This window comes from Cyprinus carpio, chromosome A2 (genome assembly GCF_018340385.1).
Source record: "Cyprinus carpio isolate SPL01 chromosome A2, ASM1834038v1, whole genome shotgun sequence".
In the NCBI taxonomy this organism is placed as follows: domain Eukaryota; kingdom Metazoa; phylum Chordata; class Actinopteri; order Cypriniformes; family Cyprinidae; genus Cyprinus; species Cyprinus carpio.
In genome coordinates this window covers 13,062,484-13,085,210 of record NC_056573.1, presented here as the reverse complement: position 1 = coordinate 13,085,210, position 22,727 = coordinate 13,062,484, and the positions used below count along the sequence as shown (strand labels likewise).

General features: G+C 35.7%; 2 protein-coding genes across 2 annotated transcripts; one reads left to right on the top strand and one right to left on the bottom strand.

The window, feature by feature from the left end:
* The first annotated feature begins 2,858 nt into the window (after positions 1-2,858).
* On the top strand, positions 2,859-18,014 carry LOC109065048. The gene is made up of 21 exons (XM_042773967.1): positions 2,859-3,220; positions 3,812-3,902; positions 4,834-4,899; positions 5,008-5,174; positions 5,264-5,430; positions 5,544-5,635; positions 8,052-8,213; positions 8,312-8,416; positions 10,119-10,358; positions 10,447-10,538; positions 10,629-10,811; positions 13,572-13,751; positions 13,836-13,934; positions 14,036-14,125; positions 14,925-15,039; positions 15,112-15,230; positions 15,313-15,426; positions 16,306-16,369; positions 16,617-16,710; positions 16,818-16,986; positions 17,306-18,014. The coding sequence occupies exons 1-21, from the start codon at positions 3,176-3,178 to the stop codon at positions 17,471-17,473; spliced, it is 2,622 nt and encodes an 873-aa protein (XP_042629901.1). The 5' UTR covers positions 2,859-3,175; the 3' UTR covers positions 17,474-18,014.
* Positions 18,015-18,566: 552 nt separating this feature from the next.
* On the bottom strand, positions 18,567-22,595 carry LOC109051361 (inositol monophosphatase 1-like). The gene is made up of 9 exons (XM_042774039.1): positions 22,341-22,595; positions 21,156-21,244; positions 20,939-21,072; positions 20,389-20,493; positions 20,119-20,164; positions 19,836-19,944; positions 19,630-19,738; positions 19,334-19,485; positions 18,567-18,858 (listed from the first exon to the last, which is right to left on the bottom strand). Exons 2-9 carry the CDS (start codon positions 21,216-21,218, stop codon positions 18,728-18,730), a joined length of 849 nt encoding a protein of 282 aa, XP_042629973.1. The 5' UTR covers positions 21,219-21,244; positions 22,341-22,595; the 3' UTR covers positions 18,567-18,727.
* Positions 22,596-22,727: the final 132 nt, after the last annotated feature.

The window sequence follows — 22,727 nt, the reverse complement described above, 5'->3', positions numbered from 1 at the left end:
AAACTTCACATGTGACAAAGAGACTTAGCTGCTAGTAATGTTGCCATTATTGAACCTCAGAAAGGTTTTCAATTGGGCCGTCAGACAGCATCGGTCTGTTTGAGTCTGGATTTAAGTGTGTGCGGCAGCTGTGTACAGCCTAACCCTGAACCAATAAAGACTGTGAAGCCTTGTGTGTACACTTTGTGATTGTGTGTGTGCGTGTTTGTGATGAGAGAGGGGGACTTGCAAGGCTTAATGCACAGCTGGGGTAAATTCACTCCAGGGGCGATAGCGAAGAAGGCCTGCTGTTGCCAAAGTGAAATGCATGGAGAGCCTGTGCAATGAAGTGTGCTTCCATTGTCTGGAAGTAGGGCAGTGGCACAATGAGGCCTGGACCTGGGAGACTATTTCACCTTGGCTGGAGAAAGCTGTTATGTTACAACCAGGAGATTCACACAAAGATTTTGAGAGTGTGTCTGGGAAACTATTACCTTTGTGGTGTCCTGATTGCTTTGCAAAAAGCAATCTTGTTAGTAGGCTCACTTATTATTTGGCTATTCACCAAATAAATGAATATGTGTAAATGAAATATATTTGTTATATTTTATTTGTTTTATTATTTTCTCTAAGAAAAAAAATCGTACAGTACAATTCGTCATAAATCAAGGCGAGCACCATTATTTTCATGTTAGAATCGATAACTGAGCTGGTGCAAGCTGTGTTTGTATAAAATGAGTTTGCTATGTGATACAAGAGATATGAAAGTAGCGCTGGTTACAGTTTAGTTATTTTTAACACAAGCACAGGGGCAACCCTTTGTAACATGTGTAACGGAGTCAGTCGCTTCCAGTTATTTTTGCTGTACATGAACATTCTGTTATGGTTCATGATGCAACAATTTATTATATAACATCATGTATTAATAACTTATCATAAAAAAAAAAAAAAAAGCTTGTTTCTCAAACAAATTTAACAAACATGTACTGCACTTTTGTTTTTCTTCTATTTATTTACCCATAGCAACTTCTGTGAGACTGAATCAGAAGTCTCACAGGAAGTAGCTTACTTCCGTGTTGAAATATAAAGTTGTCATGGGCAGCTGCTAATAGTAGGAACTATTTGACTGCTGACCCTGTTGAAAAAAACCTGCAAATGCTGGTTAGATATGTTTTGAAGCATGGCTGCTGGTTTGAGATGGTTTAAGCTGGTCTTTAGCTGGTCATGAGCTGGTAAAGCAACTAGCTCCTGCTCAGGACCAGCTTAAGCCAGATCATGACCAGCTAAGGACCGGCTTAAACCAGCTCAAACCAGCAGCCATGCTACAAAACATATCTAACCACCATATGCTGGATTTTTCAACAGGGGAAAGCTGCAACTGAATGAAGAAGGCTATTTCAGAGAGTAACAATATGGAACATACAATGAACATTTATATTAAAACATCTGGTGGAATAACTAAAAGAACAGAAAATCAAAAGAGAACATCTACCAGAATGTCTGTTTCCCCAATGCATTGCCCCACTTTCAGAGGACTTGCTCATTCTTCTGGGGGTCACCTTCACACTATAGCATAATCACACATGGTAGACATTGTCATCAGCAGAAACCCAGGTCATGCCATCACAATTGAGTGACAACTACATTCATTTCACTGCTTCTCTTATCTCTACCTCTCCATCATAAATCACTGTTTTTTTTTCTATGGCCTGTCTGTCCACCTACTCAGTCCTGTGTTCATGGTCACCTCATGGGTTCTCGGTGGATGGGAAATAAGTCAGAAAATTAGTCTGTGTTATCTTGGTAGGATATAGCACAAGACTGGTTTGGCCAACTACATGGAGCTTAAATTCTAGATGCTATCTGACAGTATAAAACCATGAGATGGCCAGTGAATCAGACCTTTTCTTTCTCATAATGTTTGAACAGTCGTTTAATGAAGGAAGATTAGTTTGGAAATGCAATTGCAAGGTTTAAAGAAAGATGATCTTTATTGATTCTTGGGATGAAAAATGTTCTATAACTTTGCCTGAAAAGTTTTAAAAAGGTAAATATACCATTTCGTTATATTTGTACTCTATTTTGTCAAAATTCCATTAGATTCACCCCCAAAACACAAAACCATATTTCACATAGATTGATATATATATATATATATATATATATATATATATATATATAATATATATATATATATTATATATATATATATATATATATATATATATATATATATCATGAAACATGCACATAAGAAACATTACTGCCAAATCCTGACAGAAGCAAGAGATAAAAAAGAAAAAGAATTCCTTTGTGACAACTTTTTCACCTTTTTATCAAAATTCTCATCAATTTACAAAAATAAAAATTCATAAATCGTTTTGACATTCGTTGCACATGACGTTTTACATGTTGCTATACTTTCAATTTCACTGCAAACATATTCCAGTATGCAGTTTTTGTTTTATTCCTGCAAACTAAATATGTGTGGTAGAATGAATTTATAAGCAAGTGAACTTTACTCTCTTTTATTAACTTAATAAAAATTTGCCATTTTACATGTTGCAATAGCTACTTTCTATGTTTAAAAGAAATAAAGAGAGATTCTATTAAACAAATGCCAGTTCCTTAATAGTAAAATTCCACAAGACCTTCTACAATGACCCAGATAAATAATAAACATATATTGACTCTAAAGCTTTCAGTACTTGACAGTTCACTTGTTCTTTCTCTCTGTGGATTGGGAGGCAGCGACAGTGCAGTGATGGAGAGATTGTATGTGTTATACTGACATCCAGCGGTAGGTTACTGCATCAATGGACGTTGTTTACGTCCATATTAGGGTCGACGATCAGGAATATCGTTTTAATGTGTGCCTCTCCGTGTGGTTGTCTAGAACACAAATTCAGTTAGGCTGAAAAATAAATAGCGCATGAAAGGCAAATACCGGAACATAAGACAAAATAAAAACTCAAACAGCTTACTTCCTGACACACTCAATATGGCAGACTACTGCAACCAGGTTTGAACTTTCCGTATCAGTGAGACGTAGTGATGTTCATGGGCGAAAGAGACCAAAACTGGCTGAATGACATTCTAAACTTAAGCGATGGAAGAAGCAACAGATATGATTTCCAGCTTTTATTGTAAAATAACTTGACACTGAATGCATGAGCGGTGCTCGTGCAGTTAGAGGATGTCGCGCGTTACAGCTGATCTGAAGTATCAAACACTTCTCGAGGTAGGTTTGCTGTCAACACTAGCGAGGCAGCTACGGTTTACCAGATTGTAATTGTTCATGAGCTAATAAGCTAATTACCGGTACTACAGTATTAAGGATGACATACTGAACTAGATATTTCAGTAGCTGTCCGGACGGAAATCATAATAAAGTCCCTTATAAAGAATATGCGTTCTCCTTTCTTGTCATTTTGTTTACGATGTTTTTGTTAGTAGTGATTAATACCAGTTTTGTTGTAAACACAATGGCTGTCGTAACTGCCCTTACGAAAATTAACCATGGTTTTATTATAGTAAGTAACCAAGGTTTTTTTTTTTGTTGTTGTTTTGTTTTTTAGCTTATTGATTACCATTTGTATAACCACCGTTTTACTACAAATGCATGGTTAAACTACAGTATGGCTAGTGTAGCAAAACCATGGTTAATTTGTGGTTACTATGGTTATTATAGCAAACATGTTTTTGTTTTATTTGTGGTAAAACCATGGTAAATTCTATTGGTTACCATGGTAAATTTATCTTGTTGAGGTTGTGGTGCACCAGGATCACCTTGTTTACTGATCAGTCATCTATCTTCATATTTTCTCAATAGTGTAATTACTGTTACCCTGATGAGGTGCTTGATGACATCAAAGACGTGTTGACAGATTTCCCACACCTGCAGTTATACGTGGACTATTATTGTAAGTTTATCTTTGAAAGCACACCAGGGGTCTGATTTTCAAACAGTTTTTATTCACAACTCTTAAATCAAAATGTTTGTGAGGTCTGAACTGAAACTTCAATGTCATCTTTTTTTTTTTTTTTTTTTTTTTTTTTTGCAATAACAGTGAATGCAACAAAACCACAAGGTCATACAGTACATGTAGACTAATGTCAGAAGACAGTTTTAACCAAATTTCATTAATGTCAGATCAGGGCAAGTTATCACATGTATTAAGGTTATACATTTAAACAGTTATTTTCAGTTTTTGTTTGCCAAAACATTAATTTTATGTAACTTCTGTATAATGCCTCGTACATGTTTGCTGTTCCATGAATTTATTTTGTGTGTCATATTTTTCTGAATGGTCTATAGTCTACATACCCCACATTTGGTCTCTTTTTCCCTAAGCTATGTTCAATAGCTTTTTTTTTTTTTTTTTTTTAACCAAGTCGTAATGCTTCTTTCAGGATTCTTTGATGAATAGAAAGTTTAAAAGAACAGCATTTATTTAAAATTGATAATTTGATTATTTATAAAGTACATCAAATGTATAAAATTATAAATGTCTCTGCTGTCATTTGAGCAATTAAATGGGTCCATGTTGAATAATAGTTTTATTTTATTTAATTTCTGACTCCAAACTTTTGAGCAAAAATGTAGTTATCATAATGGTTTTCATTTTTGCTAAGAATGGGTTTGTTTGTGCCTATACTGAAATATACTTTTAAAAGTAAATGTACACTGAGAAATATTCATGGGTCTACAGACTGTGACAAGTCTGTCTCCTCTTATATAAACCATAAAATTCTTTCAAAACAAGTGTATAACTTCTATGTAGACTTTTTGCTCACTGTGCACTATTTCTTGCATGTGTATTTCCTGAGTTCGGTTCTCTTCTCTTTCTACAGTCTATCCCAACAATGAAAAGAAGAAGTTGGTTTATTTGGGTGGCACTGTTCCTGTAACATATGAAGGTAACTGTTTCAGTAGCTTTACTGTAACCTATAATTAATACCTTCCAGTGTTTGTAATTGCTTTCCATCAACTGAAACTCATTAAATTTGTATCGTGTTGTTACAAAGGTGCTATGTACAACATTCCAGTTTGTATATGGATCCATGAGACCCATCCCAAAAACCCACCCAGGTGTTTTGTTTGTCCTTCACCCTCCATGATCATCAATGCTAAAAGCGGCAATGTTGATGCCAATGGTCGCATCCTTCTGCACTGCCTCAGCAACTGGAAGATTGTAAGTAATTTTTACAGTTATTGTACATTTTCTTATTTGAAGTCATTAATGTGTATATTTCATTCTGGATTTTAATGTTTGATTTCTAGGGCTGGTCAAACATGTCGATAGTTCTGGAAGAGATGATTGCCGCCTTTCAACGTGAAACTCCTCTTTTTGCCACCCATCCAGTCCGAACCCCTCCACTACCTTCTCAAGCAAAACACCTGCCGGCTGAACTGGTAGCTCAACCGAATCCTGTTTCATCTTATGGCAGGTCAGTGCTTGTTTGAGTTTCAGTTCAGTCATTCTTATCAAAAGCATTTGACACTAGTCTCTCAGTTTAGCCCCTTTTTAATGATCATCTTATTTTGTTTGTTTGTGCCGCAGCTGGCCACATACAGGCAGCAGTTCAGTGCAAAAAATGTCAACAGCTCAACATGGAGCGTCCGTCTCATCTGTGCCTCAGCATGCCAGCAACAGTAAACATTGTTTTTCTGCTGAATACTAGTCTTGCATTGATTGTTCACTACTTCAGATTTTCAGTTTTATGTATATTTTGTACTCTCTATATACCAATTTTAGTGTCACTGAGATAGTATTATAGTCTTTATTAATATTTTGAATTAGTTTTTATTTTTATGTTGTCCATTTTTGCTAATGTTTTAGTAATTTTATTGTGTGTTTTTGTCATTTTATTTTATTTATTTATTTTAAATGTGTCAATGTTTTTATTCATTTTTATTTAAAGGGATAGTTCACCCAAAACTGAAAATTATGTCATTAATGACTCACCCTCATGTCGTTCCAAACCCGTGAGACCTCCGTTCATCTTCGGAACACAGTATAAGATATTTTAGATTTAGTCCGAGAGCTTTCTGTCCCTCCATTGAGAATGTATGTACGGTATACTGTCCACGTCCAGAAAGGTAATAAAAACATCTTCAAAGTAGTCCATGTGACATCAGAGGGTCCGTTAGAATTTTTTGAAGAATCGAAAATACATTTTGGTCCAAAAATATCAAAAACTACGACTTTATTCAGCATTGACTCTCTCTCCCGGGTCTGTTATGAGCGCTTTCACAGCACATCCGGTTCGCGAACGAATCACTCGATGTAACCGGATCTTCTTGAACCAGTTCACCAAATCGAACTGAATCGTTTGAAACGGTTCGCGTCAACAATAAGCATTAATCCACAAATGACTTAAGCTGTTAACTTTTTTAACATGGCTGACACTCCCTCTGAGTTCAAATAAACCAATATCCCGGAGTAATTCATTTACTCAAACAGTACACTGACTGAACCGAGCCAGATAACGAACGAAACATTGACTCGTTCTCGAGTCAAGAACCAGTTGCATCGGTTTTCGGATCACCGGTAGTGATGGGAAGTTCTGTTCTTTTCCGCGAACCGGGTTCTTTCGGACAGTTTGGTTCAATAAACCGGTTGCCGAAAACGGTTCACCAGTTCTTTTGCGCTCGACGTAATGACTTCATTGGTGATGATTGCCCTTGATTCAAGCCTTCGGTTTACCCGCGCTCATAACATTAGCACAGAATCAGTTCAGTTCAAACGCGCTGTGTGTCAGTCTGCTTCACGCATGCGCAGTATCATCAGCTCCTCGGTTCTCGAATCGCACGCGTCCGACAGAAACGGTTCTTGACTCGAGAACGAGTCAATGTTTCGTTCGTTATCTGGCTCGGTTCAGTCAGTGTACTGTTTGAGTAAATTAATTACTCCGGGATATTGGTTTATTTGAACTCAGAGGGAGTGTCAGCCATGTTAAAAAAGTTAACAGCTTAAGTCATTGGTGGATTAATGCTTATTGTTGACGCGAACCATTTCAAACGATTCAGTTCGATTTGGTGAACTGGTTCAAGAAGATCCGGTTACATCGAGTGATTCGTTCGCGAACCGGATGTGAGGTGAACGCGCTCATAACAGACCCGGGAGAGAAGTCAATGCTGAATAAAGTCGTAGTTTTTTGATATTTTTTGTACCAAAATGTATTTTCGATGCTTCAAAAAATTCTAACGGACCGTCTGATGTCCATGGACTACTTTGAAGATGTTTTTATTACCTTTCTGGACGTGGACAGTATACCGTACATACATTCTCAATGGAGGGACAGAAAGCTCTCGGACTAAATCTAAAATATCTTATACTGTGTTCCGAAGATGAACGGAGGTCTCACGGGTTTGGAACGACATGAGGGTGAGTCATTAATGACATAATTTTGATTTTTGGGTGAAGGTTTAGTGAAAATTAAACTAAAAAAAAATAAAAAAAAAAAAAAAAGAAAAATTTCCCCATCAAAACTCTCAAAAAAAATATAAAAAAAAAAAAAAATATTAACTTTTTTTGTTTTACCTATATGGTGAAGTAACACATCTCATAAGATTTTTCAAGTAAGTTTACGTTTTTTCTTTTTTTATATTTTAGAATTCTGTTTATATTTTGTTTTATATTTTGGTTAACATTTATTTTATTTTAATTAACGCTTTAATTGCGCTGCTTTAACACTGTTGCTGTGGGGTGTTTTTCATGTCCGCGGGTTTAAGCGACCCCAATAATGTGATATTTAGCCCCTAAAATGTGCATTTTCCAGGGGAATCACACCAAAAACATGTATGCAATTTTCCCTGGGGGTTCCTCCTTCGAAACATGATTGGGCTAGTTTTGAGTAGCAGTTGGGCAGGTTTTGTTGTGAAAACCTGGCAGCCCTGGTGTGAATCTATAATATTTAGTGGGTTAATAGACAAAGCTATAATCTCCATCTTGTTAGCAAAAAGCATGCTGATCTAATAAACTGTTTAAATGCATTGGTTTAGTGTCATAAATTGTTTCAGACTTTCATTTTCTATTCCTGGCAAACCATAAGGTTTCTTTTCCTAGGCCTACCCAAGAGTACAAAGTCCCAGATGAACCTGAATCAAGCCAGTGAAACAGAGATGAGCGCGGTAAGGAGATCATACACGCAAGAGCTGCTGGATTTCGGGATCACGTTTGGTGCTCAAGCTAACCACCAAACAAACCCATTTGTTTCTCCTGCCTCAGGTAATATGTTTTTTGTTTTTTAAAAAAATATTCAGTTGTAATATTTTCAAACCCCCTTCGTAAATTTTTGAATTAATTAAGGATTATCTCTGCTTCAGCACCCACCAGCAATGCTTCTAATGTTGATGACATGGACAACCTGTTCAAAAGCCTTCAATTACAAAGAGTTGTCAACATGTACCAGTTGAGCAACAGGGAGAGAGGTAAATAGCAGAACATTTAACAGTGTTTTTAAAGACTTGATGAATAGAGTAAAAAAAAAACTAAAAATTGCTATTCATCTACACATTTTTGTTCAATCAATTGACCTCTACAGTGAAAATGTCCTTTTGCATAACAACATTTCAAGAGTTCAATAGTGCCCGCCCACTTTTTCAGCAGCCTTGGCTCAGTAGATTTCTAAAAAAAAAAAAAAATTCTTCATTAAAAGTTAGAAACCATGAATTAAACCAACCAGCTACAAAATTAGAAACTTTGCACATCATTAGAAACTTCAAACATTGGTCAAAAAGACAAAGGTTCTTGATGGCTTTAATGAGAGAAAAAGAACAATTCTATTTGCAATGCTTAATGTGAGTTTGTGGGGCACTAAAGAGTTCCTTCATAATGATTTGCTTGTTGTAGTTGTCTGATTTGTGGACATTTATTAGTAGAATCACAGATCAGGTAGTTTTACACTGTAAATTCTACTTTTTGCTATGATTATGTAAAAATTAAGTTGAAATAATGCAGTTTAATGGCTTCAACAAAAGCATATACTTTCGATTAACAACCTCGAAGCTCACAGTAGGTCTTACTTTAACGGTTTATACGTTTTTGTAAAAAATCAATTCCACTATGAAGAAAATAAATAGGATTTTACTCCTGGAACCCAACCTTTGCACTCTATAATCTCAATTATCATTTGAAGCACACATAAAACACATCTCTAAAACTGCATTTTTCCACCTGAGAAACATAGGTCAACTTAGACCTTTTCTCTCTTTTGCAGACACAGAAAGGCTTATACATGCCTTCATAACAACTAGGTTAGATTACTGTAATGCCTTGTTCTCTGGCCTTCCAGCTAAGTTGTTGAGCAAGCTTCAGTATATACAAAATTCTGCAGCTCGTGTGCTCACTTGTACTTCTCTCCGTGAACACATTACACCGGTTCTTTCACAATTACACTGGCTTCCCTTAAATGCGAGAATTGATTTTAAAATTCTTATTTTAACATACAAGGCACTTCATGGGACTGCACCTGAGAATCTTTGTGATCTCATCAGTCCTTATACTCCATCACGCTCTCTTCGCTCTACTAACTCTCTTTCACTTCACCAGCCATCATGTAAGCTAAAGACCATGGGTGAAAGAGCCTTTTCATACAAAGCCCCTAAGCTATGGAATGTCCTTCCTCTGCCCGTCAGAAATGCACCAACGTTGGGTTATTTTAAAAAGTTGATTAAGACACATTTATTTAAGACTGTCTTTGTCTAATGAACTGTTGTATTGCTTTTGGTGTTTTTTATTTTATTTTATTTATTACTTTATTACTGTAGCGCTTTGGGTTTAAGAAAAGCGCATTACAAATAAAATGTATTATTATTATTATTATTATAACATCATCCACAGACTAGAAAGTAGAAAATCAAGCAGCTTCGGTATGTTCCACACAAATCCTGTTTCAGTCAGAAATACATCAACACAGGAATCATCAAGCAGTTTCACTGGATCTTGAATAAATATAAATGAGCTTGACATGTAGCTTCTGGATGTGTTTTTCATTATCTGTATCTGCACATGTATTAAACATGTAAGTGATTATAATGTTTTTCCAGTTTGTACTGGGGCCTCTTACACACCATTGTGTAAAACAATGCAGATAGCACACTGAACTAAAAAAGAATCTATTTTTTCATAAAGATGTTCATCATGCTGGAGGAGCATGGCAGGACTGTGGTGGTGGAGTTCAATCAGGATTAGTGGATGATCATCACAAGGTGGTGGTAAGCCGGCTTCCTGTGGGCGTCTCTCCCAGCAAGATGAAGAACAAGCTCACCATCTTCTTCCAGCGGAGGCAGAATGCAGGAGGAGAGGTTCTAGATGTCAAATACCCTGCAGCACTGCCAGACCAGGCCTGGGTGCTCTTCAGACGCCAAAGAGGTAATACGGAACAGAACTGTTAACCTCCACTAAACTAAAATGTATTATTTCATTTAAAAGTTTACTGTTCGCTTTTGTGTTTTTCCAGACGCAGAGCATGTTCTAAAGCAGCCCGACAGGGTGATTACCATTAATGAGCAGCAATTTCTTATTCAGCTGAAGAAGTTTGAGGACATGGAGGTAAGAGGAGGCCAAATCAGGATAGCCCCTCACCTATTTTTTTACTCATTCATTTTGTACAGGATTGTATTACACATAACCTACTTTCAGCTCCCAGGTGGTGTTCAAGGTGAGAAAGCTGAAATGTTTAGGAGCATCTTGAGTCTGGAAGGGTGCAGTTTCAGCTCCACAGATGTCCTGGAAGCAGTGCAGTCATGCCGAGACCTTCCCTCTGCTCTGAAATATCTCTGCCATGATTGCCCTATATGCCAGGAGCAGGTGTCCTTCAACAGGGTGAGAATAAATTAATTGTGTTCTTGACCTAAAAATATGGAACCACATCAAATTTGTTATTTACCTCAAATTATTATGCCATATATGATGATTATTGATATTTAATGATTTTTTTAAATTAAATTAATTAGTGTTGTCAAAATTAACCCATTAACACATGCGATTCATTTTTTTCAGTTTAACGGCATTAAAAATATTTAACGCAGGGGTGGAGCTAGGGTTGGCCACCCCACTCCCAACTGCTGCTTCCATCTGTTTTTTTTTTCTTGACAAGAATTGCATTTATTTAGATGCAGAATGTCTTTATGACCACATAACAGACACGCAATTAACTTCACCTCATTGCCAGGCGCTAGTCAAACGAGTGCGGAAAAGGTACAGTGAACAGTGAACTGTGGTTAGATAAGATGTTGTCAGGCCATTTACCAGTAAAAAAACAATTTTCCTGTCCTGTCAGCCATTATATTGTACTCGTAGCAAATGCTCTTCAATTGCACACACAAATACGGCGACACGAGCTGTATTATATTAATGCGCTGTATCATATTAAAGTGCAAATGAAACTTAGAGCAAGCAATATCATAGTTATGTCATCAGTAAACTCATGAAGTTACCAAAAGAGGTGATTAAAGCTACCTTAAAATTGTGCATGTATGTAAGTATTTGTTATATATGAGTCACATTTCAGAACCTGTCTGTGAAATGCAGTTTTCAAAAAAATCCTTCAACAACCCACCAAACTCACAAAACTCAACTCGTCAGCTTACAACTAAAAACTTTAAGACCAGGGGGGTATTCCAGAAAGCAGGTTATGTGACATACCCGGGTATGTTTAAGAGTAAGTAAGTGGATAACCTCAACTTTCGGTTCCAAAAATGGAGGTAACTTTCAGGGTATGTTAGTAGTCATAGCAACTCACTCTCTGAACTTAACCAGGGTTAGTTCACTTCAGCGAGCCTTCAGTGGGCGTGACAGATAGCGCACAGCATTATATAATATTACAATATGTAATATAGCTTATTATATATATATATATATATATATATATATATATATATATATATATATATAAAAATTTAATATGTTAATGAGGAAGCACTAATATAAGTAATAAATAAGGTAACATTATTCTAATATGATTATTTCTTTTATTGCCATATATAAGAGTTATCTGTATAAATTATAAAACACTATGACAAGGTAATGTTTAACTTATAAATATTTATTTATTTTATTTATTACATGTTATATTATCTCACACATGGATTTTCTATAATGTCTAAATTCTAAATCAAAATACATATCTGATATGACAATATATAATTAGCATAAAACTAAAAATATAATTCACATTCTCAAGTATTAAAGATTACATGGGAAAAAAAAATCACGGTCATCCATTAGGTGGCGATATGCACTAAGCATGTAAACAACTAATGAACAAAAGAAGAAGAAAGAAACAGCTTGGCGCGCTTTTTCTTAGCGTCCGTTTCCATAGTGACTTGTCGATTCGTCGCTCTGTTGAGAATGTCTTGAGTCTTAACCAGGAACATACTCTCAGTTGAATGAACTTACTCCCGGACGCATTTTTGGAACCACATACCTCGAGTAAGCAAGGTTTGGGGTTAATCAACCGAGAGTTCAGGGTTTAGTTCACGGTAAGTTAACCCTGCTTTCTGGAATACACCCCTGAAGTGGGTCAGAAAAGGTAAAGAGTTGTGAAAAAATATGATGCGCGATCAGAGCAGCCAAAATAACCTTATAACCCAGCTGCTGTGATTGAAGAATAAAAGAAAAAAACAGCTTTAAGTATTCATCTATATTTAATTTAGAATTTAGTGTTTAATAACATTATTCAGTTTCTGTATATTTCCTACTTGCTGAAAGGCACAGGAAGATACAACATTTATTATAATGGGTTTATGTGAAGATTGTTTTAAGTTCACTAGACTTTTTTTAAAGTCTAATAAATGTTAAAATTCATAGCTCTCAATTATTGCTACTGTAATGTTGAATGGATAGAGTCAGTGGTTAAATTTTGGGGGGGGCGATTTCCTAGAGACATTAGTAGTATTGGTATCAGTGATACTTGCCTTTAGACAAAATATACTCTTTATGTTGTTTCTACATTAATTTGAAGATTGAATGTGGAATTATTTCAATATAAAAGCATATTTAAAATGTGCGATTAGTTTTTTTTTTTTAATTGATTGACAGCACTAAAATTAATACTTTTATTCAGCAAGAGCTGCATTAAATTGGTCAAAAGTAACAGTGAAGATGTTCATCCTGAAAAAAAAACACAATTTCCACAAAAATATTAAGCAGCACAAGTGTCTGAGGGATCATGTGACACTGATGACTGGAGAAAGGGCTGCTGAAAATTCAGCTTTGCCATCACAGGAATAAATTACTTTTTATATACATATTTAAATAGGAAATGGTTCATTTAAATTGTACTTTTATTTATCAATAATAACTGCATTCAATAAATGCAGTTTTAGTAATCATATAATATTTAATAATTATAGTTAAATGATCAAGATTAATGCATATTTAGGACTTGTTTGTTTTAGAGGACCATTACATTTTTTGTGTGTGTGTGTTTATTTTATATGAAACTCTCTCTGGTCCTAAGACATCAGCCAGTCTTATTGTTGAGTCCTGATTTATGTCATATTATTTTACACATGTGGATAATAGACAGTAGGCTATCTTTCATTCCTAAATGTAGTATCTGCCTCTCTTTTCTTTTTTCAGATGGTCACCATGACACACTGCTCTTGCACATTCTGTGAGAGCTGTTTTAAGAAGTACTTCTCCTCTGTCATTAAGGAGAAGAATATAGTACATGCTGTGTGTCCCCTCTGTAATCTTCCCGATGTACAAAGAGGCCGCAGGGAGGAGTCCATGGAGTACTTCAGTCTACTCGACACACAGGTGTGGAGCTCTAAACATGTTTTTTTGGCCCATATGGAATATAATATTGAATATGACTAACTGTGAATAATTTTGTATGTGTAGATCAGGTATTATTTGGACCCCCAGATCCATGAGCTCTTCCAGAGGAAGCTCAGAGACCAGGCACTGCAAGAAATGCCCAACTTCCGCTGGTGTACACATGTAAGTTCTATTATTCGCAGATATTTTATGTGGTTTAATTTCAGGTCTGACCATGATAGCGATTTATGTCTGTTTATATTTTTGTTGTCATTGTTTTTTAGTGTTGCTTTGGGCTCCTTCATGAAGCAAACAGGCTGAGGATGGATTGCCCCAGCTGTGGGAAAAGCACATGCTTTCAATGTAAAAGGCCGGTAGGTTAGGTTTTGCCATTACAAACAACAATGCTTTGCATCACATGCCTTAGTCTTCCAACCAAAGTGTGAGTTTTTAGCTGGCTTGAAGTTCTGTGATATAAGCTGTGTACTTTGCAGGTCTAACTTTAAATGATAAACTTGGTCATTTTTATAAGTATTAAGTATTTACTTAGCAATTGATGAAAAAAAAATTACAATACTGTTCAAAAGTTTGGGGCCAATAAGGTTTTGTTTTTTAATTTTTTTATTCAGCAAGCATGCATTAAGTGACAGTAAAGCCATTTATTTACCGGTTTCAACATTGATAATAAGAAATGTTTCTTGAGCATCAACAATAGATTACAATTTAAAAAGGAATTAAAATAGAAGCAGATATTTTAAATTGTAATGGTGTTTTAAAGTATTTCATTTTTTATTGCATTATTGCATTTTTGATTAAATAAATGCAGCTTTGTTGAGCATAAGTGACTTCTTTCGAAAACATAAAAAAAAAACAATTGTAATACCATTTCTCAATATTACTGTGCTTTTGAATGGTGGTGCACATATAAATAAATGTTACTATAATCTATAATATTATTATATAAATGTTTAAATATTGTTAAAAAAAAAAATGATTATGAGCCATACTAAACAGACATTCTAGAAATAAAATGTAGAATTTGGGTCATTGAAAATGTTAGCCAGACAAGTAAACATCTGAACTAAACAATTCTTACTGTTGAGCCCCTGCATTGTGCTGATGCTTGTAATCTCATATTGATGGAGGCTGTTGATCTGGATGTTTGTTGTCTAGTGGGCTCCACAGCATGAAGGAATCTCATGTGAGAAGTTCAAAGAGTGGGAGCAACTCAACAGCCCCGAGTACCAAAACTCAAGGCTGGAGCAGCTCCTCAGCAGGAACAAAATAGGTAAAACAAAGTTGGTTCAAAGTGTCTTTTTGGAACTTTGCCTGGTTGTAACGTTCTCCTTGCCCCTTTCAGACTGTCCAAAATGCAAATTTCGCTTCTTCCTGGCCAGAGGAGGCTGTTTGCATTTCAAATGCACTCAGTGCCAGCATGAATTCTGCGGAGGCTGCAGTCAGCCATTTAAACAAGGCTCTGTAAGTTTTGTTCTCTCAGCAGTCGTCATTATAGTTACCACAGAGCTCTGTGTCAATTAATGAGCATCTGTTGTCCTTGCAGGCCTGTACTTTTTCTACTGAGTGCGGAGCTAAGGGTTTACATGCTCATCACCCTCGAAACTGCCTATATCATCTGAGAGACTGGAGTGTTCCTAGACTACGGACCCTGCTGCAGGTTATAGATGTCTTCACTGTGGTCTAGCACAAACAGGAAGCTGCCAATTATACCCAGCCATGGTTAAAGGGATACTCCACCCAAAAATGAAAATTTTGTCATTAATCACTTACCCCCATGTCGTTCCAAACCCGTAAAAGCTAAGTTCGTCTTCAGAACACAATTTATGATATTTTGGATGAAAACCGGAAGGCCTGTGACTGTCCCATAGACTGCCAAGTAAATTGCACTGTTAAGGTCCAGAAAAGTATGAAAGACATCGTCAGAATAGTCCATCTACCATCAGTGATTCAACCCTAACTTTATGAAGTGACGAGAATACTTTTTGTAAGCAAAGAAAACAAAAATAACAACTTTATTCAACAATTCCTTTGTCAGCAGTCTCCTCTGTGTCTCTCCATATCACCATATGCTCTTCAGTATCAGCCGCGCCACAAGGATGCACTGTTTCTATGTGTATTTAGCTTTGATTTGAAAGAAAAGAGCACATCCTTGTGGCGCGGCTGATACAGAAGAGCATACGCAGCATGATGTTGACAAAGGAATTGTTGAATAAAGTCATTATTTTTGTTTTCTTCGCTTACAAAAAGTATTCTTGTCGCTTCATAACGTTACGATTGAATCACTGATGGCAGATGGATTATTCTGACGATGTCTTTCATACTTTTCTGAACCTTGACAGTGTAACTTACTTGGCAGTCAATGGGACAGTCACAGGCCTCCCGGTATTCATCCAAAATATCTTAAATTGTGTTCCAAAGACGAACAAACCTTTTACAGGTTTGGAACGAAATGGGGGTACTTGATTAATGACAAAATTTTTGTTTTGGGGTGGAGTATCCTTTAAACTGGCTAAACTCCTTTTATTTATCTTTTCAGCACTATGGGGTATCACATCCCCTCATGTTCAGCCCCAAAAATACAGCAGCGAGACACTCTAAAGGTACATCATTTGTTATATTGTTATTTGTAATGTTCAGATTAATGATGCACTGAAATTTTGGCACCTGAAAATTTGTCAAAACCAGCAATTTTCGGGTTTGGCCGGTTTCGGTTTGGAGGACTGAAATCATCGGCCGGAACAGTAATATTTAATTAGCATTTCTCCGATAGCATTTTGACTGTGTTCAGTTTCTGTGTTTCGGTAACAAAATTAAAATACAGTACACGTTCAAATGTGTCCCTTGTAGGTATTTGTGGTGTAATGGAGTTCCAAGAATCAGGAGGTGTGAAGGAGGAGCCATGTGGACGAACAGCTGTCCCAGAGTACAGTGGTTACTGCATGTAAGGAACGATTGCTCTCATAATTCTTAATCATTCACTGAACTATGTTCTTCCATATATACAACAAACTCAAGAAATGTTATCAAATGTTATTTTCTAACTTTTAGGGTACATTATAAAGAGTGTCTGGTGGAGTTAATAAACAACAATGCACTGGACCCTGTGGTACTGTTAGGTGGTGCAGAATTGAAGGCAGAAATGGACCGCTGGAAAGTGCCTGTGCCAGAAAAACAACCTTTAGAACCAGATCAACGATACGAGGACAGACTTCGGCAGGTTAGTGCTTACTGGCATCAAATCATTCATGTTACTATGTAGAATAAAGCATAATTTGTGCACTGACATACCCTATCATTTAAATCACATTTTTGTAATTTATTTATTAAGGGAGTTAACTAATTGAAAATCATAATGCTATAGAATATTTGTTATTCTACCTAGCAGTATTTGTTTGCAATGTCTTAGAATCAGTACAATCATAAATACATAAGTGATACACAATTACACTGTGAGATTGCAATTATGTGTATGACAACTAAAACAAATGTGATGATTGTAACTGCCCTTTCTCAAATAAAGTGTTGTATCCTTTCAGATCTTAAAAGAGAAGGTTAGTCTGACCAGCGGTGCAGCTCCTGGATTGGCAGCTGCTCCTCCCACACCGTCCCCTGCTTCTCCTCCTGCGGCTGGAGCTCCGTGGTACTCCATCTTGAGCCGGGCCGTTCCTGAGGACTCCCAGCAACTACTGCTGCTGACTGACTAAAGAGCATATAAGAGCACATGGACTTTATATGCAATTCTGCAGTCAATATTAACATTAATGGAGTGACAACTCTGGATCCAACCAAATTGTTTTTCAATAGGCTACATTATTCTTATCCCTACACAATTTTAATGTAATTCCAGAGGGAAATTATGCTTAAGAATGAGCAGAGCAACCAGCAATGATGCAAGACTTTTATCTATTTTTACAATATGAGCCCTGAAGTTTCTGTATTATGCTTAATATAGTCACTCGGTACACATAAGCTTACTTCCGTTAAAAGCTTGTGGCTTTCAGAACTACTCAAGTTCTCTAATTGTTGGCAGTGAGGATCTACTCGTACTTGTTCTAACTGTTTTATATTAATAGTGTATTAAATCAGCTTTATACAGTATATGCATTATACTGAGCACAAGTTTGCACTTTTGGCCCTTGTGAAGTGGGTACTCGCATGATCCATAAGAGGTGTGAGAGAGGATATGTGTTGCTGATATGATTATTTTACTGTGTGAATAACTGTGAATATAAAACATTTATTTTCTCACAGTCTCATTTCTTTACGTTTACGAAAGAGCATACCAGTTAAAACCTAGCCTGTCAAGTTTTTGTGTATTTTCAGCTGCCAGGAATATTTGTGCTTTTGGTTTGTATTTTAACTTATTTGGCTGAGCATTGCTTCAAAAAAGCTGGCATTAGGACTTTACTTTTTTTAGCATCTCCGCCTGTCAGTGTGTAGGCGCTCACGACAGCAGCGCTTTCTGCAAGTTAAATCGTTTTAACAAGGTGGGAGGTTGTATTATGAGTGAGTCATTGATTCATTCAGGAAAGACGTTGTTTCTCAACGGTTCTGGCTGTAACATAACATAACGTAATGGCGCCAAAAATATGCTAATTTGCATATAACTATCTAGCGACTTTACGTCGGGCAAGTTGGCAACAGTTGGCATTGTTTGAAATTATTTACTTTGGCGGTGAAAAAAAGGATACATTTTCCTCATTAACTTCTTGTATATTGAACTTGTATACGTTATTAAAAAAAGCCTTAATTTGAATGACAATAGACATTGACTTTCAGTAGCTCAACGTGGGAAAATATTTGTAATTTGTTAATTTATTAACTGTAATACATTTTTTCAATATCATGAGCCAGAAATCGTTTACACAACATAAAAGATGGCAGAGCATTTAAATATTGATACATTGTTTCAAATGTAATGTTCCAGACATCAATAGCACATGGGGCTAAAACAAGGTTTATCTGATAGGGTCTACAGGTTCATCATCTCTAACAGCTGAAAATGCCTCAATCTCTTTAATGATTCTTTCTCCAATTATGTTGTTATTAGCTGCCAAAACTCTTCTAGACATCAGATCCATCGGTCCACCTGAGGACATTTTTGAAAGGAAAAATAAAAGTTAATACACAACAATCATATTCAATAAAATTAAAAGTTATTTCTTAAATATTATACATATTTTTAAAAAACAAACCACTCACAAAAATTTGAGAAATTATATTGATATAATAGTGTAATTATTAACTAAAAATTATTAAAAATTATAATTCTATAAAAAACAATACAGTAATAAATGGATATATATATATATATATATTAGATGTAAAAATGATAAATGTTGTCTTGGCACAAACTGACAAAATAAGAACTACTAAAATTACTGAAATAAAAATAAATGAAAGCTAAGTAATATTAACAAATAATAATAATAATGACAGAAGCACATAACAACATTACTAAAACCTAATTTAAAATTCAAACTCAAACATATAAAAATAAAAGCTGACAAAACTAAAATAGAACTCATTAAAATGATGTAACAACTTTCAAGAGCTCTCTTTACCTTCAACATCCATGAGAACTCCTCCTGCCTCTGAGACTATGACTGCTGCAGCTGCCACATCCCAACAGTGGATCCCAATCTCATAATAGGCCTCGACACAACCAGATGCTACCAAGCACATGTTAATGGCAGCAGACCCAACACCACGTATTCTTAAAAGGAAAATAAATTAATATTCAAGAGATATTTGTTAATGCACATTACAGTATAATTGCAATGTACATAGTATTAGATAATATTAAATTTAAGGGCAAATCTGTTGCAGTGAGGTTGTGTGAAAGAAACCTGGCACATACCCATGAACTGGCAGGCATAAGATTTTCCTCATGCTTGAAAAAATCTTGTCAACAGCATGAGGGTCTCTATTAGAGCCAAACTCTGTAGCGATGATTGACTGGTTAATCTCTGTTAATGATATGGAAACCGTTAGAGAGAATTAAGATGATTGCCAACAGACAAACACGGAATGCAACTGGATCGACATGCTCAGAAGAACGGTTACCTTTTTGGTCCGACACTTGCAGTGGCTGTCCGTTGCAAAAAGCACCCTTCCCTTTTCGAGCCGTGTACATCTTGTCTTCTATGCAGCTATAAACCACACCAAACTCTAACTGCAACAGAAGAATGATGAGTCTGACAGACGCTCTTCCCACTGGATGAACTTCCAACCTTCCAAAGGCATGATAAATGAGCAGGAAAACAAAGTGGGAGCAGAGCGGCAGTTTCTGATTTCATCTCATTACCAGTGCTGTCACTTTGTTATTCTAAAATTAAAGACAGCTTACCATTTTGTTGACAGCAAAGCCAATGGATATAGCAACAAATGGATATCTGGACAAAGAAAAGCATATTTATTTTGTATAGCTCATGATAGAAAAGTTATGGCTGAAAATGAGTAATAAGAAACACTGGCTAAAATAACCATTTCACTAACACAATTATATTTGTAATTGACAATAATTTTAATATTACATTATACTCATTTTTTTATTTTCTTTTAATTTGTAATTATTTGATTTGATTTTTACTATTTTTTATCAGTGAATAAAAATTACCCATGCACAAAGTTAGTGGTCCCATCCACAGGGTCAACAATCCATGTTGGGTTTTCAGTCAAAACACAAGGTTCTCCTGCAGCCACTGACTCTTCACCAATGAAACTGAAATAAACAGGAGCAGTGACTGTCTCTTTACTGTAGACCCAATATGCTCAATCTAGGAACTTACACAGAATGTATAGACCTTATGCGCCAGAGAAGTGCACACTCATCTTCAGAATTTTGTCTCTGAACTTCCATTTTTGGGGTAGCTCTGTATATTTCTATAGCATCACCATTAAAGAGTAATTAGCTGGTGAGGTGGATTTGCTTACTGTAGAGTTAATGAAGGTTATGATGAGGATTGTAATGTTCGAAGCAGATGTCAAGAGTTAGTAGACTGGGAAGATTTTAAAACAAGCAGTTCGTTCATAAATTCGTATGACCTTACATTACAATACAAACCAGAAGACAGTGAATGTAGTGCTGAAAAGGGGCGGAGCTACATAAGGTCTATAAGAAGGTTTAAAGCTCTTCTGACACTGTGTTAGTATGAAGGACTCAATACCTGTGTCCAGGAAACTTCTCCTTGACTGACGTAATAATAAGTTCCTCCACATTCTGGTCTGTTTTAGTGACCAGGTCGACAGAAGAGCTTTTGCACATGATCTTCAGGTCATTCTGCAAAGCATTCCTCACGATCTGAAGACAACAGAGAACAAAATGTGTCTGTAAAAATGACCTCAAATTACAAAATTTATTTTAAAAGAATGATGCTGTCTCACCTCTCCTGCTTTCCTGGCCAAAGTCACAGCGTGGTCCATGGCATCCTGCCAAAGGTCAGGCATTGTGCCTTTATGTAAGGACCCCCTTTCTGATCAGACATAAAAACACATTTATTAATTCTCATCAATATCAGACAGCAGCTACAGAAATGCTGCAGTGTTGTTACTGTAAATCAATTCACGAGTCACACTTGATAAAAGCTGTGTCTAAAACCTTATTTTATTGGAGGAGGCAGTTTATGTTTGAGACTAATTCCATATTTTTACCACTTTGCTGGCAGTCCCTTAATCCCTGCATATACTCCTTATATAGTGTTCTTATAAATAGGCCTCCAACTGGGTCTCTGACTTTCTTTAAATAACTGCTACCCTAACAATAAATGACTATGGCACCTAATAGCAGTTACCTGCTGTAGAACTTACAGAACCTGGCATATTATATTAATATCTGATAATTATTATATTATCTGTTTTTCATTTAAGTTACATTTTGACAGTGGTGGCTAGTAAAAGGTTCTTCAGTGTCATTTTCACCACATCTTACTATGTCTTGTTAAGGCTAATTTTATAGCTAGATATCCTAATTACGTATAAAAAATTACGTACTTATTATTATTTTATTTATTTATTTTTTTTACATATTTTACATTTTCAAACTGAAAAAAGTACCTTAATTTGCACATTTAGTGACACTCCTAATTTTTTTTAGAGATCAATATAAAGCATTTTTACGATTACATTTTTATAAATGGTGTACACATTACACTCTGTTTAGACTATCAATTTGAAAATGAAATGTGATAATAGCTTTAATAATTAAATTAGCTTTAATAAACATTCAACAACTGAACTGTATCAAGTCCGAACAACCTTTTTCATGGGAATGTATGTAATGGGTTTAAATCAGCTAGCAACAGGAAACCCAGTCATATCTGACTGTACTTAAGCATTTTAAAGTCCATGAACTACATCTCTGAGCTACGTGTTCATCGCAAATAATTATGATATATGAATTCTAGCTAATCTTTAGTGAAGAAACCCTACAAATCTGCTTCCGTTCATTACTGGATCGTTTATAGTTACGCCAAATATAAAATCGGTGCAAACAATGCATTATGATCTATGCACATATATAATGACATTTCAAACTTGACAAAAAAATAAATAAGAAGACAAAATTCTTACCAATGAGCGGACAAATGAAGACAAGCTGTCAGATTGTTGTGTTTCCGGGTTCTTGGAGGACCAGACGAGATTAACCCTAAAACGTCTGAATGTTTTCAGAAAACTAACGAAGCATTTAGTACAATAAAATATCCCACTGCGCCTTTTTATATAGATGATAAATACTGCACATTTCAATGTTATGTTTAGCTCCTACAAGCTTTAAAAACATTGCACTTGTGCACTATGTACTTTCAGCATTCCGGTGTCAAAATAAAAGTTATTCAGTCCACAGATTTTTTTCTTTTTTTAACATTAGCCATAATAAACAAAACGAAATAAGTAAATAATAAAACCAAATAAGATTAATTTATGAAAGCAACAAGACGATTAGCATACTTGTTTATT